The 16,986-nt window shown below is 38.4% G+C and overlaps 2 protein-coding genes across 2 annotated transcripts in view; both read left to right on the top strand.

Annotated features, from left to right (window-relative positions):
- Positions 1–520: 520 nt before the first annotated feature.
- slc35c1 (solute carrier family 35 member C1) lies at positions 521–5,181 on the top strand. The gene is made up of 2 exons (XM_005952609.3): positions 521–1,172; positions 2,691–5,181. The coding sequence occupies exons 1-2, from the start codon at positions 524–526 to the stop codon at positions 3,269–3,271; spliced, it is 1,230 nt and encodes a 409-aa protein (XP_005952671.1). The 5' UTR covers positions 521–523; the 3' UTR covers positions 3,272–5,181.
- Positions 5,182–13,353: 8,172 nt separating this feature from the next.
- The window catches only part of LOC102292170 (inactive serine protease PAMR1), a 6,899-nt gene continuing 3,266 nt past the window's right edge, over positions 13,354–16,986 (top strand). Inside the window, exons 1-3 of the mRNA XM_005952611.3 lie at positions 13,354–13,710; positions 14,834–15,004; positions 15,174–15,299. Of these exons, the coding sequence (XP_005952673.2) occupies positions 13,626–13,710; positions 14,834–15,004; positions 15,174–15,299 (382 nt within the window). The 5' untranslated portion in view covers positions 13,354–13,625. The remainder of the gene's footprint in view (positions 13,711–14,833; positions 15,005–15,173; positions 15,300–16,986) is intronic.

Below are 16,986 nucleotides of genomic sequence, written 5' to 3'. Positions count from 1 at the left end.
CAGTCCTGGGAACAGCTAAGATACTGCGCAGGACCCTCAAGCTCCCAGGCCTCTGGTAGAGGACCCGAGCTTGAAGGATAAACCGCCCGCAGGGGCGTGCTGGGTGTTTTTATATATATATATATATATATATATACATACATATATGGAATAAGCCCCAGTTTAATAGAAAAATAAAAACAAAACAAACAGGGACAAACTGGGCATGTCTTTAAATTAAATAGAGGTCGTTCAAACAAGGAAGTTGTGGCGCTTAATGAGTCTTCCGGTTGGAGCTGAAGCCTGTCAAAGTAAAAGTAAAGCTTAGAGCAAATGTTCACTTAATGAAAGAAGAGAATACAATAATAACGACTTACAGTATTTACTTTTTAACAACAGAAGCCAAAGATTAGCAATTAGCCTGTTAAAGCAGAGTAAAACATAAAATCTGTTTGCAAAGTATTTTTAATGGGAATACGAAACGATTTCTGTCAGGCTTGAATTGGGCTTTTATGTTGAAAATATCAGATCGGAAATCTCGTTGATGACGGCACTGACCAAACAGCAGTCATGTTTGGCTTTTTCATACAGACAGTTTGCTGGTCTTGAGCGGCGTATTAGCTCATGTAAATGTCCCAGCTTTTACTCAGGTTCGTTTTCTTCATCTGCACTCATGAACAGGACACAGCTGAAGCGCTCCAGCATCTTGAGGATGGCTTTGAGCGGTTCTGAAATGATGGACCGGGACGAATCCAGAGAGACTTTCGTATTTCGAGCAGTGAGAATAGCAGCTGTGGTTGCGCTATACTGGTTTATCTCGATAACGATGGTGTTCCTCAATAATCACCTGCTGGACAACAAAGACTTGGACGCGCCGTTGTTCGTCACTTTTTATCAGTGTGTGGTCACTGTTGCACTTTGCTGGCTCATGCAGCTGCTATCAAAAATGTGCCCCCGACTCATCGACTTCCCCTCGGTCAGGTTTGACGTGAAGCTGTCCCGGGAGGTCCTACCGCTGTCCATCGTGTTCATCGGCATGATCACCTTCAACAACTTGTGCCTGAAACATCTTGGGGTGGCTTTCTACACGATCGGCCGCTCTCTGAGCACAGTTTTCAATGTGCTGTTATCGTACATTATCCTGAAACAAACCACCTCTTTCAGGGCTCTGGGGTGCTGTGGGATCATATTAGGTGCGTTTACCCTGACATGTTCCTTATAATGATTTGCACGTGATAATTGGTCACTGGCTGTAAATAAGTCTGTACTTAGTTTCTCCTTTCAGAAAGCTAAATGACACCAACAGTGGTGGAAACGGACACTCGGTTCTGCATAATAATACTGATATATATTTATATTATTATATTACTAGTAATAAGTTATATATTATATATATATATGATGATATAATACTATATATATAATGATATATCTAAGATACTTTTAAAATAGCTGTAATTCGTTTAACCTCTGGTCTGAATTTAGTTTGTAAACTCCAAGCGAAATGCTTCAGTACAAATCACGTGACAATTTTCAGTCTGCATATTGGCCAAACGTTTATGAGGCGGGAGCCACAAAAGGAAAAACAGGAAGACTGTGCTGTGAGTGGAGAACCTGAAAATTTTACCTTCATTTCATGGATAACTGCTAGCCTGGAATACGTCTATCGTACCTCGCCACATCTCAAAAGACAAAGCATTTGTTACTACTCACTAGCTGCTGACAGGCAGCTTTTTTCGTTCCTCTCTAAAACTCACTGCCATACTATGATTTGACAGTTCAGGCCTGGCATGGTGACCCATGTGCAAATCTTTGCAAATTTTCTGCACCTACTTACATTTCGCTTGCAAAATGTGAAGAAATGAAGGCTTGTTTAAGACTTTTGCACAGAACTGTATGAAACGAAGAAAATATGAAATATAACACTCAGAAGGTTTGCAGGCCAATAGAAGTTTTTAGTTTGCTGTGCTGTAAATACAGCCTGGATAATACTTGATTTTAGAGAACTGCATCAAATTTTAGGGAGGGAAAAGTTACAGTGTTAATACTATACTATTCAAAATTTTTCCATACTGGGATAGCCTAGAAATGGGCATTGTCATGGAGTTTTCACGTTGTCAGATTACACTCATTTTTTTTTCTCTTTTTTTTTTTTTTCATGCACCTTAGAAGTAGGTCAGGTTGTCACAGAAACTCAGTTTCTACAATAACCTGGAAGTGGGAAATAAACTCCCTGGTGTGTCCCTGTTTCCTGACACGAACTGCGTGCGTGTGCAGATCTGTACCACATGTGACAGCCACAGGGCTCACTTTCCATGTTGGCTTTCTCGTTCTAATCACTTCCAGGAAACTGGTGGGTGGAGTTGACCTAGTTTATGTAGCACACCTGAGCAAGCTGGACTTAAGGCACCATGAAACAGCCTTACCAGAACCTCTCATTGTCTCTGCTCTGCTCACCCTCCCAATTCACGCTGGTCACATGCATACACTCATACCTCGTGTATGTTAACATTCATAAACATTGCAACACTTCATATCACCCTAAGACTGTGCAGTTTCTATCCTTTGTCACATTGTTTTGAGCTGGGGGTTTTTTGCCACACGCAGTGTTACAGTGACTGGATAGGGTTACACTGAATGGGTGTAGATTAAAAATGAAATACTAGATATTTAAGTGTTTAAAATATTTGATTGTATGTTGTGCTTTCCAGGTGGTTTCTGGCTTGGTGTGGACCAGGAAGGCATCACAGGGTCCCTCTCCTGGACAGGCATATTTTTTGGGGTGCTGGCTAGCGCCTGCGTCTCTCTCAATGCCATCTATACTAAGAAGGTAATGCCTGCCCTGGATGGAAACATCTGGAAACTGTCCTACTATAACAACATTAACGCCTGCGTCCTCTTCCTCCCTCTCATCCTTGTGTTCGGAGAGTTGGGCCAGCTCATCAAGTTCAGCCGTCTCACTGACATCAGCTTTTGGGGAATGATGACTCTCGGAGGAGTGTTTGGTTTCGCCATAGGCTATGTTACAGGGCTCCAGATCAAATATACAAGCCCGCTCACGCATAATGTCTCAGGGACTGCAAAGGCCTGTACACAGACCGTCATCGCAGTAGTGTACAACTCTTCCACTAAAACCCTGCTGTGGTGGACCAGTAACATGATGGTTCTTGGTGGTTCGTCTGCTTATACTTGGGTAAAAAGTTTAGAAATGAAGAAGAGTCCCAACACAGTCCCTCAGGACTCAGCAAAGGAAAAATTGCTTTCAGGGGATAAAGAAAACCAAGCAGTGTAAGTTAATAAACTTTGGCGTTTTATCTATGTGGGCTGAGAATGTTGTGACAGTACAAAGGAAGTAACTTTTATTCCAGAGGAAAAAGGAAAGTAAGTTAATTATGATATTTGTGGAACCTGTCTTTTTGTTTTTGTTTGTTTTTATGTGACAAATGTCGAGAGGTTAGGGGAATTGGTAATTTGTTGAAGTTTATTGAAGATGTGAGGGACAAGGTAATCAGAAACCTTGTGTAACTGTGATTGATCTACTACAGGCCTTTTTTATCCTTAAGGAAAGCAGTCCATGAATGTTTTAGTCTGTTACAGTTTTGAACTGTACACCATTTACTACTTGCTTTTGAACTAAATAATACTGGAAATTAAAAGTAAATATTGTCATGAGATATATTCATTTCATAATCACATTTCCAAACAAATGTGAAGCAGATCAGGAAAAGGACCTGTTTGAATATGTGAATATGTATTTTCATATGCCACAGTTTACTATAACTGCACCTGGTTTATTCAAAAGAAGCTACTTGAAAAGGTTTTATAATTTGTGATCTCGCTTTTTAAGGTGTCATGAAATCATCGCAGCATTTAAGTTTAACAGAATGAAAGATTGTAATTTATGGTCTCTTTGCTAATGAAATGATAGTTTTCACATGTACTCTTTTGATTTACAGTTGACAAATGAAATGTATAGTTTTTATTAGTGGTGCAACGGATCATGGTTGATCCGTAATCCGAACAGATCCCACTCCAAGGTTTGGTACGCACGTGATCCGAAGATTCGAAAAAGAAGAAGAAAAAAAAGTATGTGTATGGTGCGCGTGGTGGGTCAAGCTATAGTTATGGCCAGTGCTAGCGGTCCAAGTGGAGGAGCGGAGGAGTTTGCGGTATTTAAGCAGCCCTTTGCTGCCCAGTCCGACCGGGCTAAAGCTATTACAAAAGCTATTGGGGTGTTTAGCTGCAGACTGGAGGCCGTATTCCGTTGTGCAAAACAAGGGGTTTAAACTATGATATCCCGTTCGCGTCCACTTTAGTGGCAAGATCGTTCCAAGCATGTATGAGCAGGAGAAGATTTAAGTTATGGCTGAACTGTCCCAGGCATCTTCTGTTGCCCTAACTACTACAAATGGGTGGACCTCCAGGGCAACGGAAAGCTACGTGACCGTGACAACTCATTATATCACAGCAGAGTGCGATATAATGAGCGGTATGTATTATTGTAGGGTCTACCTTACAATATAAAGCGCCTTAAGGCGACTGTTGTTGTGATTTGGCGATTTATAAATAAAATTGAATTGAATTGAGTGGTAGATACAAAGACTGTACTCCCTATATTGTACCATATATATATATATATTTTTTTTTTAATAATTGCGTGGAATGAGTCTAGAGTTGAATGTTTTTTACAGGCAAAAAATACTTCAATAAGTAAATAATTAAATGTTCAATTTTTGTCTTTTTTCTTTTTTTGTTTTGCTGATCCGAAAATTGATGCGATCCGTGACTTAAAACCGTGATCCAATCCGAACCGTGAGATTTTTGATCCGTTGCACCACTAGTTTTTATACAGACATTTTCCATAGATCAAAAGTCCAGAGCAAATGTAGTAAAGTTTGAGTTTTGACATCATTTCCTGTGTGACACTTGTTAAGAAAATGTTAAAGGCCAGCCTCATTTTCCTCATTTCCCTTTCACTTCCCTGTGCGATAAATGAACCTGGTTGTCATGTCAGTAGCTCATTTGGGACATGGGAAAGAAGATCAGTCATTGTGACATATTTTCTTCCACTTAATGTGGCTGATTCTTGGCACATGGAGAAGTTTCCCTGAAACATAAAGCTATTTGATATGAATGAATAAAAGCTAAGAAATGACTCTTATAAAACAATGTTTCTTTATTAAATGTATATGATGAACTTTAGTCATTTTCAGTATATTTATTTATCTACATAGCTCTCTAGTATCTCTCAATAACCTTTTTTCAGTACTTTACTCATTTTAAAATAACAAATTTATGGGTTTTTTTTCTTACAAAATTTGTCAATATTTTCTCATTGAAAATTCTTAAACACAACACCAAAGATGTGTGCTACAACGCTATGTAGAGCTTAAAGTCTGTTTTCTTCTACCTTCTATCAAGGTGGCTCTCTTTTCACTAGGAAAAATCACCATGGTAACTTATGCTGAATACATAAACTAGATGGGAGCAAGTAATGTTTAGAGTCTTGAGCTTTCACCGATTCTTTATTTACAGCATGTTGCGTTATACAGACTCTCTGCTGGGCCAGTATGCTTTATATGTGAAAGTTGTTACCAACATCGTGGATGAAGCCCAGCTGTAACGCTGTAGCCGCTAAGACTGCATCACATTAGCACTGAAACTTGCATGCATTCAGCTGATGATGCAAAAAATACTGATGTTTTCGGTACTTCGCCCTAACCCTCTACTGCGTAGCGTTGCCCTGAGGCAGCAAACCACATTTTCATGCCTCACAAAAAAAACCAAAAACGTTTTTTTCTTTTTTTCTCTACTAATGCTACCAGCCACATCTCTTTCCAATAAAATGATGAATTGAAGGTGGTGTGACTTTCATTTGGGGGGGGGGGGTCCCTTTCTGCAAGCTGCAGTACATGAGAGGCATCCCCATTAAGAGGTAAGATAAAGATCACTATTTTACATGTTTATAGTGAAATAAATGTATATAAAAATACTTGTATGTGCATGAATATGTTAAGAAGCATATTTGATTGTTTGTTCTACTTTTTAAAATTTATTTATACAGTAAAACTTAATTTTCATTCGTTGCTTCAAGGCAACACTGTGCAGTTAGCCTAGTTTTTTTTCAGGCAATAAAATGCATATGTGTGTAGAGATGTGTTTGTGTGCATTTATATGATCATAGTCAATGTTTTTTACTTTACAATCTACTGGTGATTACAGGACACGGACGTAAAAACCTTTTATTGAAGGAAACCAAGGGAATGTGCATTTTCTGTCCTCAGAAAGTGAGGACAGCGAGCTTTCAGGGAGTGACAGTGAAGTAGTGGATCCCTGAATCAGGTTTCAGGGACACTTGGGTGCTCAGGGGTCAGTTGGTAAAGTAATTGTGTGTGTGTGTGTGGATGTGTATTATTTATTGTTGTGGGGACACAAATCTGTTTACAAACATTGTGAGGTCTCGCCTACTTTATGGGGACAAATTGCAAGGTAAATCATTAAATTTAAGGGTGAAGGCTTGAGTCAGGGTTAGGGTAAGGTTAGGTTTAGGATAAGGTTTGGGTTAGGTTCAGGCAGGGACTTGTGATGGGTAGGGTCAGGATAAGTCTCCATGAAATGAATATAAGTTAATGTAAAGTCCCCAGAAGTGATGGAAACGCAACGTGTGTGTATGTGTGTGTGTGCATGCGCATGCGCATGCGCATGGGCATGGGGTTTGGGTCAAATGTTGCATGTATTTTGGTGTTTTATTGTTCTGTGAAACGTTTACATTGTTTATTTATTGTTTGTTCATCCTTGTTGTAATAATAAAGCTTATTATAGAATAACTTGGTGTTTGACTACCCTTGTTGCACAGTATTGCCTTGAAGCAACAAACCAATATCTGTTTGGGGGGGGGGCAGGGTGTCAAATTTTATGATTGATATATTAATAGGGACCCTAAAGCTCCCCTAAAATTAAAAAGTCATGCAGTAGAATATCTGTTCACCTAAAACACATTTTCCTTTGATCTGCTGAGAAACTAAAGCGATTTTCACAGCACCTTTGTATGGGACAGTCAGAGCTGAACACAATGAGTAGTCATTAATGTTTAAATTTACCCACTTTAAAGATTCTGAACTCTAAAGTGCAGCTATCATGTTAAAAAATAAACAGCATCACCAACAGTGCACTCAGCATTAAAATCAATATATTAGCTTGAATTAAAATGTTAATTTCATCACTCTGCGTGGCAAATCTCAAGATTAACAATTTTATGCAGCATTAATCTCTTAGTTACAGCTGAGTTGGATTTACTTTTTTATTTGTTCTATTCTTTATACATTTTTATCACAATTTTATCGTCATCAAAACATCTGATAGTAAAAGGACTGGCGGGTGCAGGGTTATTTTGACAAAGAGTAATGTGGCACGTGAAGCACCCCTTTTTATGTGGGCACACACAGATCCTAAAGCAGAAGGCCCAATTTAATGGAGAAAGTTGATAATCGCCATCACAATATCACCGGCTGTGGATTTAGGTTTTGTCGAGCCAAAGAAAGCCTGGCTGTGTTGAACCTTCCATGTAGCAACTCCTCAGCTGCCTTGGTCACTCTCTGACAATACCGGTCATGTTGAAGCCACAGTCATAGTGTTTGCATAGTGCAGTATTAAAAAGTAATGTACTATCATTGGTTACTTTTTGTCAGGCCTGCATTGCTTGTTTGCTTTGCTAAGGCATTAAAACACAGACATGTGAGTTAGTCTACAATGTTATTCTTTTTATCACTAATACATATGACTGTTTTTAGTCAGATAGAAAAATGGTTGTTCACAAACACCCAAAAATGAATAATAAAAATATTTATTCTTCTTTTTAAACCGCAATTCCCTGAAGAGATATAGATGCTGATAATCATGGTACCCCAGGCAGTTTATATAGTAATTTCATCCAGATTGATTAACGCGTTTAAGAGGAGTGACATATGAATTATACTTTGCGTCAAATATACGTTATAACTTACGGCATAACTGGAACCCAATTTTAATCCTGTGCGTCAACGTTCTATGTAACCACGTCGGATCAACAAATGCCACAATGACTTCAACGCCGTGGAAGACTGCGGTGTAGGGACAAAAAGAGTTTCCATTCACTATGTAGGTAGGTCTAAGTCAAGCTTTAGGGTAAAAACATTAATTCGCATTCTACAATCATTATAGTGAGATGGTTACACACTAACAGACTATCCTAACTAATGTGTTTATTTTGAATGGCATGCTTATAATAAATTTGGTGAAATGGTAAATGGACTAGTTCTTAATTAGCACTTTTCTACTTGTAGGACTTAAAGAAACTTTATACAGCTTGCCTCATTCACCCATTCATGCAAACACTTTTTTCCTGTGCTTTCCCTATGTAAGTGCTTTCATCAACTAACAAAGTGGAAAAAGTTCAGTTTAGCTTAGCTCAGTTTAGCATTACAAATGCTGCAGAGATTTTTGTCTGTGTTGAATTTTAAAAAGCATTACCACAGATGAGACTGCTTTTGGCCCACAGCTGCCGCCATTGCCATGTGTGTTTGTAGTTCTTAGCCTAGATGTCCTCTTATACTGAAATTTGGCACTGAATGACTTCATATGAATTAGTACTCCGTAGGACCCATCTAATTCAGCCCCCAACCCTAGCATTCAATGCTCCAAATGAACTCTTTAAATATGTGAGACATACTGACCAATATGTCTCATGTATTTAAGGAATTTTCTTCCAAAAACATTTTTTAAATGTATTATTGCAGTTTTAATTTTGTTGTAAATGAAATCTTTAAGTCTTGTGGTAAAGACATTAACAGCAAGGTTCATGTAACTGGTGTATCGCGATCATATGTCTTCCACAATCCTTTTTACTGTGTATGGTGAGAGGTCTCTGTGTTTCACTGGGTAGTTTGGTTATTGTCACAAGATGGAGGCCAGTGGATGTCGGAGTGGGGTTGGATGAGACAGTCTTTGACGTCCAAATGAAATATTTCTCTGAGCAACAGAGGGCTAAAATAGCTGAAAGAGCACTGTGCGTAATTACATGAGCTAAAAAACACTGGTCTCTGATGTCAAGAACTCATCTCAACAGTGAGTTTGGCCTTGTGGCACTGATGAAAGTTTTATAACTGTGCCATAATGCGGAATACATAATCCCCTACTCCTCATCTCTTTCTCTCTAGGTCAGATTTGACATAACAGAATGAGGAAAAAATCTTCAGCAATGACTGCCACTTCAAAGGCTGCACGTATCATAAGAAATCACTCAGGCCTCTTCATGTCTGTCTGCTCAAAGTGGTGGTCAAATAGTGGTTGTCACTTCACTGATGGCAGAGTTAATTGCTACTTTGATGTTTTCCATCAAAAACCATGAGGTGTAGAAACAGGTTCTCATCATGCAATAAAAGCTAACACAGCCCCTTCACTTTTAATTCCGTAAGGAGTCGGAATATTATATAAGCGAGGTCCAATCTGTTTTCCTAAAATGAGATGGGTCATTACAACCATTGAGATGTTCGTATTTGTTGCTTACAAAAAGCTGTAAAGACAGAGTGACGGATAGCCAAGGATTTAGCATGACCAGGCTCAGTTGAAACTGTAGCAGAGGGTGGGGTAGGGGATCATTTTTCATGTTCAGTTAAATTAGGTTCAATTCAGTTTTTAAAAAAAAACATATTTGGTATATATCAAATACCAAATCACACCAACAGTCGCCTCAAGGCTCTCTTTGGTGACACACGACTGCACTGCCAAATTCTTAGCACAAATCAGCTCGTCTAGTTTGATGCAGCAGTATAAAACCCATCATCAGACAGGATGAAACATCTGGCAGAGCAGTGGTGGAGCTGGTGTGGTGTGGAGACAACAATCTGTCTCTTAGTGTCAACAAAACCCAAGAGCTGATTGTGGACACAACAAAAGCTGAGCATGCTCCACTTCAAATCAAGAGCTTGACCGTGGAAAGGGTCAGCAGCACAAAATTCCTGGTTGTCTACATCAGAGACGCTCTCTTGTGGAACTCAACACCACACGCCTGGCCAAGGAGACTTAGGTAGAGGATGCACGTACTTAAGATGCTGAAGCCACACACACACGCGCAGCCACACACATATATATACGGTATACACAATCCTCACCATCTTTTACTGAAGTACTATTGAGAGCATTCTGATAAGTTGCATGGTGACTGACACGAAGATTTTGCCGTGTGTGAGGATGGTTGAAGGGGTCATCAGGATCTCACTCCCCTACTTGGAAACCAGTTTCAAGGATCAATGCAAGAAGAAAGCTCTCAGCATCATGAGAGACTCCTCAAAGGCCGCTCAAGGACCGTTTAATCCCCAGCAAACACAGAATGAATTTTGTGGTGTCATTTTAAAATTTGAGTCAATGTACCAGTCAAGATGTTGAGTCACGGACAGAGAACAGAAGCTTCAGAAAGTCAAATGGCATGTAACCACAGGATAATATAATATAAGAGACGGAGCTGTAAAGGCCAGTTTCACTGCCAGAAAACCTGGGAGGTACTTTACAGATGCACTACATAATTCAGTTCTTTCTTTTAAATGAAACCTACACGGCTGTTGAGATGTCAGGCTCAGTAACAGGCTAGGTAAGACTGGAAATATGTTCAAGAATAAAAATAAAGATTCATTACATTGCTTTTGCAACAAGATGAACTGGATTTTATCGAATAACTCCTACTGTCAGGAAATTTAAGCTTGTCAAACTAGTTGTGAGTTGGCTGTGTGGCAGCCTTCTCGTAGAACTAATATAAGAATCAGCATGAGTTTAATTCACTAAATGTTAATGTTGACAAACTTTTTGCTGACTGGACCAAACTGTGCACAAGTGCATCAAGTCATGCAAATGTATCTATAAGAGAAAGCCCTGATTCATTAAGCTAAATATAATCACATTTATAGAGACAATAGCCCTGTGTAGCTTATTTGGATATACGTGTATTTCCAGCTCATTCTCTTTTTAAACACTTCTATGAAAATTAATATAATACATTAACAATATATACAACCTGCAACATTAAATATTGGATGTGTCATCCATGATAACCTTGACACCACAGAGTCTCAGACATTTCAAATCTCAGCATATACTGTATGTGAAGCCAAACCAGTTGTTAAAGCCTTAGATCTTCAAAATAACTGATATACATGGAGCTGCTTGAAATGGACTTTGACACATTTCAGCCAATTTAAAGTTATTTATTCTCCAGCCTGCCAGCATCCCTGACTGGCTGCAAGTTTGAGGTTCGACATAATGTGTGGGAAACAGAAATGCTTATATTTTTGAGTAAGTTATCTAACTTTAGTTGGTATATTTCAGTTTAAAGGCAAATCATCAAAACTCCAAGTATTTAAGCTGATATTTACACTTTAAAGCTTCCCATGTCTGCCTTATACACAGATATGCTGATGAACGATAGAAAACAGTGACAATAGGGAGCAGCAGCCTTTCAAACTTTCAAATTAAAAGCCACCAGTTTATTTTAAAATGAATGAGATTTTAAAAACAAAAGCCTTCAGTTTAGTGCAAGAAGTTTTCCTTTGGAGCTCAGAAAGCAGAGCTGGTCGGCTACCAATTGAAAGGTTGGTGTTTGGATCTCCAGCTCCTCTGTTCTGCATGTCTTGGTCCAGATACTGAACTGAGCTACTCCCAATGTTCCTGTTTGATTTTCTGTCTCTGTACCAGTAATTTCTTCTGTCAATCTCACTTTGTATTTAGTTCTACTTCCTTGCCTCATCCTCTGTGATTAGTGTTAGCTCGTCTCTCACCTGTTTCCTGTACTCGGTATCTGGTGTGTATTTATTGTCTGAATCGTGCATTTCCCTTTGTTGTGTCCTCCCTCGTGGTTATGTGACATGGTTTCAGGTTTTCAGTTTGTTCTGCTAATTCCCTGCTCTGTGTATGTTTTGGGTTGTTTCCTGTGATTTTCCAGGACTATAGCTGAGTTTGAAGTTAATTCCTTGTGTCAGGGGTCCTGAGTCTGGGTCCAAATCTGCCTGACGCGCAGCCATTTTACGACTTACGACTGTGTGAATGTTAGATAAAATCGCTTGGGCATAGAAAAAAAAATTATGAATGTAAGCAATTCGGTGAATCATGTTAGAAGTACAATGCACTTTGAACACTGATTTAGAGCAGAAACGTCCTGTGTAAGTATGTGTCAATTTACCACATTTCTATTTTTAAGACTAAAAGCTGAGGCATACTTACAGGATGTTCAGAATTACAAAATAAAAGACTCAAATTACATATTAAATGTTAACTGTTTGCTTTAATGGTGTGAAATTGTAAAGCTAGAAAACCCGAAGTTAACTTTAGAAAATAAATTTGATCATCCGAAATGGATCAGATTTTCAAAATAAAACCCCTCAGTGAGTTAGATTTTCAAAAATAAAAGCGTAGTTTACTTATTTTTAATTTTAAAAGTTTCCAATGCTATCTCTCCTGAGCTTTTCTTAGGCCAGTCTATTTAACGTTTTAACAAAAACAATAGAAAAGTCCCACAGACAACTATACAAAAACCATTACAGCGACTAAAAGGAACATAAAACATTCAAACATGACATGTAAAATCTATGCAAAGTACTGTAGATCAACTTAATATCAACATATGTGATGAAACCATGTTTTTTTGTTATTGTTATTTATAAAATAAAAGAAGTGAAAGGCAACACCATCCACATCTTCAAGATAAATAATTTCAATGCTCTAACTCATTTAGAAAAAAAAGAAAAAAGAACAAAAAGAATTTAATAGCAATGTTAAATTTGTTGTAATATCTAGAATATTAGGTATCACAACAAGTTTACCTCATGTCTTTTAAAGTCTCAAATTGTCTGTTCACGCCCTGCTTGTAAGGGAAAGCATGAAAACAGATACTTAAATATGGAAATACTAAAAGCTTAGGCGATGGAAAAGAAACCTTTGGCATAAAGTAGGCGGTGATGAGCTGTCAGCCTCATAGCTTCAGGCACATAAACATTTCATAACAACTTTAGAGAGTACATCTGTTATTCGTTTTCCAAGATGTTGTGAAGCTGTCACGTCTAGTATGACAGCTGGTGCATGATGAACTATCAGTAAACGCATTTGGCTTGATGCACATGAAAATCTGCAATTGTACCATGAAGTGTTTCTGTGCAAAAACAACTGGTTTTGAGTGTCTAACTTGCAGCTTCAGAAAGATTCCCTTAAAAACCTTCCTCACTGGACTTGATGGATATTTTTTGCCTGCACTTTCTTCATCACTTTCCGCTGTTCTTCTCATTATCGTCTTTTTATTCCCACTAAATGCACTTTCCACTACCTTTGCCAATATTTTTCCATTCTTACTCAGCGCACACACCGGACTCATAACAAGAGGAGAGGAACAGGAACTGCTTGCAGACCCAGTACAGTTGTGCACAACTTCAGACCAAATGCAATCTTTCACAAGATGAGAGCACAACGGAAGTAATGGGTTAAAGATTTCCGTCCACCGTGCTAACACAGGAAAATGAATCGTCTATAGCCAGTTACACTTCAGACAGACCAGGATACTGTGGATATCATCAAGCTTTTGCTCCTTTCTTGGAGTTTCTCGGGAGGTTTCTTGCTGTTTGACAGCCACCATGCTTCCTTTCCTCACAAAGAGCGTCCCCCTAATCTTCCACCTCTTCCTAAATCTCAGTTTGTGTCTAATGGGCTGGACACACGGTAAGTAAAATATATTATATTCTGATTCTGAAATTCCAATGAGACCGTCTTTGTGAACTTTTGTGTCTTTATGGGAAAAAAAAGTTTTAACAAGAAATAAGCCAGCTGACTGAGTTGCTGACTAATTGTGGAGTTATTTTATAACTATGAGTCACTTCTTCTGCTCATCTGAGACTTCAGTCACTTCATGCTATGCACTCAGTGTGGCTTACTGAAACAAGAGTAAAACGTACACAGATACAGATATCAGGCATACCAGTGACTAAAGCTGGGATACTTTTACAGTTGAATTCATTTGCCTTTGTGAGTAGAATTAAACCTGGGAAAGCTGTAATTGTTTGTTGCCCTTTGGGAGCTATAACCTGAGAAACATGTTCACTGATTGACTGCAGTTTTCTGTTTGAGAGAAAACTACCATCACACAGCAGGTATATTCATTAGTGCTCCAAATGAAGCATCATAAATTGGATTTTGGGATGTATTTGGATCGTTCTCAAGCTGCTCAATGTGATCAGCATCGATGTGACACTAGGTTTAACCTCCTAAGACCCAAACTCTTCCACAGCATGCATTTTTAATTTCTCTTTGATCTTTGGGCATATTGGGACCCGATGAATGTAAAAACAAAATTACCTATTTTTTTTTTTACCTAATTTTTGTTTCTAAGAAAAATGAGAGCCACATATGAGGATATTTGTTTAAAATTTCGATAGAACAGTAGCAGTATAATGTCCTCATAAGTGGATATCAGGCCCTTGTAGAGCAAAATTTAGTATTTTAGTCAAAATGTGATGGCCACATATGTGGATGCCAGGTCCTAGGAGGTTAAACAAGGGCAAATTGAGATTTGGTGTACACACACTGTATACTCGTATAGCCCTGTTTGATTTTGATGTTTTTTACCTGCTGTAAAAGATCAATATGGTGCCATACCATCATGTGATATGTTCTTGGAAGTTTGATCTGCCTCATCAGACGATATTTGAAAGGGACTTGTTGGTACTGTTGACTATTTTTCTACAATCACAAACACATAATTTACGATTACTTATTTTACTCATGCTGAGGTTTCCACTGGCAGCTCTTAGATTTAAAATCTAAATATTTTCCTTTTCCTTCACAGCCCTGAAGGGAGACAACTGCCCGAGCTCTCAGTGGAACGTGATGTGTCGCCCGTGTTGTGAGTACCACCTGATCCAGTGTCGGTGTCCATCAAAAGGCACAAGGGTAGGCTACACTGTTCCCTGCTGCCGCAATGTCCTGGATGAATGTGACCCCTGTATTGTTCATCCAGGTAAATACTTGTCCTTTTCTGTTTTTTCTAAACAAAACATATTACATAATATATTGTTGTGAAAAAATATCAGAGCTGTTGTGGTATACTGCAAATGACTAGGAGTTCCAATTTATCTTAAAAAATGTTTTCAATTATTACTTTTTGCTCTGCCGTTGTCTCTCTCCAGGCTGCAGTCTATTTGAGAATTGTAAAACCTGCAACAATGGAACATGGAGAGCTAATGATGACTTCTTCGTGAATGGGAAGTATTGTACTGAGTGCCGTCAAGGCTGGAGTGGAGGGGATTGTAAAAGTGAGTAAGTGCTTTAATGAAGTATTCCTGTGAGGCCTGACCAAGCTACAGAAATGTCTAATATTATGAATCATATTCTTAAATGTGATTGCTGATAGGAAAACAGAGATCATGCAAAGCCTACATTATGAAGTGAAAATGAACAGATAAGTGCAGTGCTGATCTTTTTTGTAATAGCATCTTTACAATCCCAGGTTGTTTTTCTCTAAGGGATTTTCATTTTATGTCACATTTGCCAGTGTAGTGTCTTATATTTAGTCAAAAATATTGGGATGCTATGTAAAATGTAAATCAAAACAGAATGCAATAATGTGTCCTCTCATGAATCCACACTTTATTCACGATAGAAGACATCAAATATTTAAACTTTGATGAGTTATTATTTCACAAAAGTGATTAGCACATTTTGAAATGTTGGGATGGGGCCACAAAAGGCGGGAAAAGTAACTGGTTCTAAAAAGAAATACTTGGAGATGTGCTATATAATTAGTTAGTTTAATTGTCTACAGGTCAGTAACATGACTCTGTATGAAGACAGCATCCCTGACAGAGTCTGTACTCTCACTTTTTATACTTATCTGTATAAAAAGGGCATCTTAAAGAGGCAGAGTTTCTCAGAAGTTGAAATGGGCAGAGGTTCACCAGTCTGCAAAACTTTAATCTGCAAATTTTGGAACAATTTCAAAATAATGTTGCTCATTGTAAAATTGTAAAGAGTCAGAAGATCCCATTCAAAGATTCAGGGAATCTGGAGAAATCTTTGTGCATAAGATATAAGATCAAGAAGTTAATATTGCATGCCTGTGATCTTCTGGCCCCCAGCAGTAGTGCATTAAAAACACACAACAGGAACACTTCCAGAAATCAAAGTTCACTGTGCCAACTGCAGATACAGGTTAAAGACATATGTGAAGATGATCCTCTGAATCAAAGCACATTTAAAATAGACAGTGGAAAACTTCACAGACACAGTGGAAAACTGTTCTGTGGTCAGATGAATCTAAATTTGAGATTCTTTTAGGAAAACATGGACGCTGTTATCCTCTGGGTTAAAGAAGAGTGGGACCATCCGGCTTGTTTGCAGTGCTCAGTTGAATACACTGCATACAAACTGTATACATACCTGAAGACTTTACATAAATTCATTCAAATAACTCTAAAAATACTAAAAAGAACTATCACAACCAATAAAGAAATAACTAAGACACAAACTGACTTAATTATTTTCTTTATTGGCCAAAGGGCTCCATTCTCTGTGACTGTGATAAGATGTGCACCAGGATACCAGTTATGAGCACTAACCCAGTAAATCATATTCATGATCTGACATTTACATGGAACAGTGAGGCAGAGAAGTCCTATTATTCATCCCCCTGCATGATAAGTAGCTAACACTATTTACTACAACAGAAGTACAAATACATGCAATCATATTAAGAGACAGACAGCTGCTCTGCGAATAATGCCAAGCAGAAACATGTGCATAATGATATTTCATCTCACTGCTTCTATTTCTTCTTTGGACTAAGATGAAAACAATCCTCAATTCTCCTTTTTTGTTACTCAGAGCCCAGTTTTTGTGGAAGAAGCTGTGTACAGGATGCTGAATAGCACTGTGCAGCACACACACACACACACACACACACACACACACACACACACACACACACACACACACACACACACA

This window comes from Haplochromis burtoni, unplaced genomic scaffold (assembly GCF_018398535.1).
Source record: "Haplochromis burtoni strain Fernald_Lab_line unplaced genomic scaffold, NCSU_Asbu1 Contig_1876, whole genome shotgun sequence".
Lineage (NCBI taxonomy): Eukaryota > Metazoa > Chordata > Actinopteri > Cichliformes > Cichlidae > Haplochromis > Haplochromis burtoni.
This window is presented reverse-complemented; position numbering and strand designations above follow the sequence as displayed.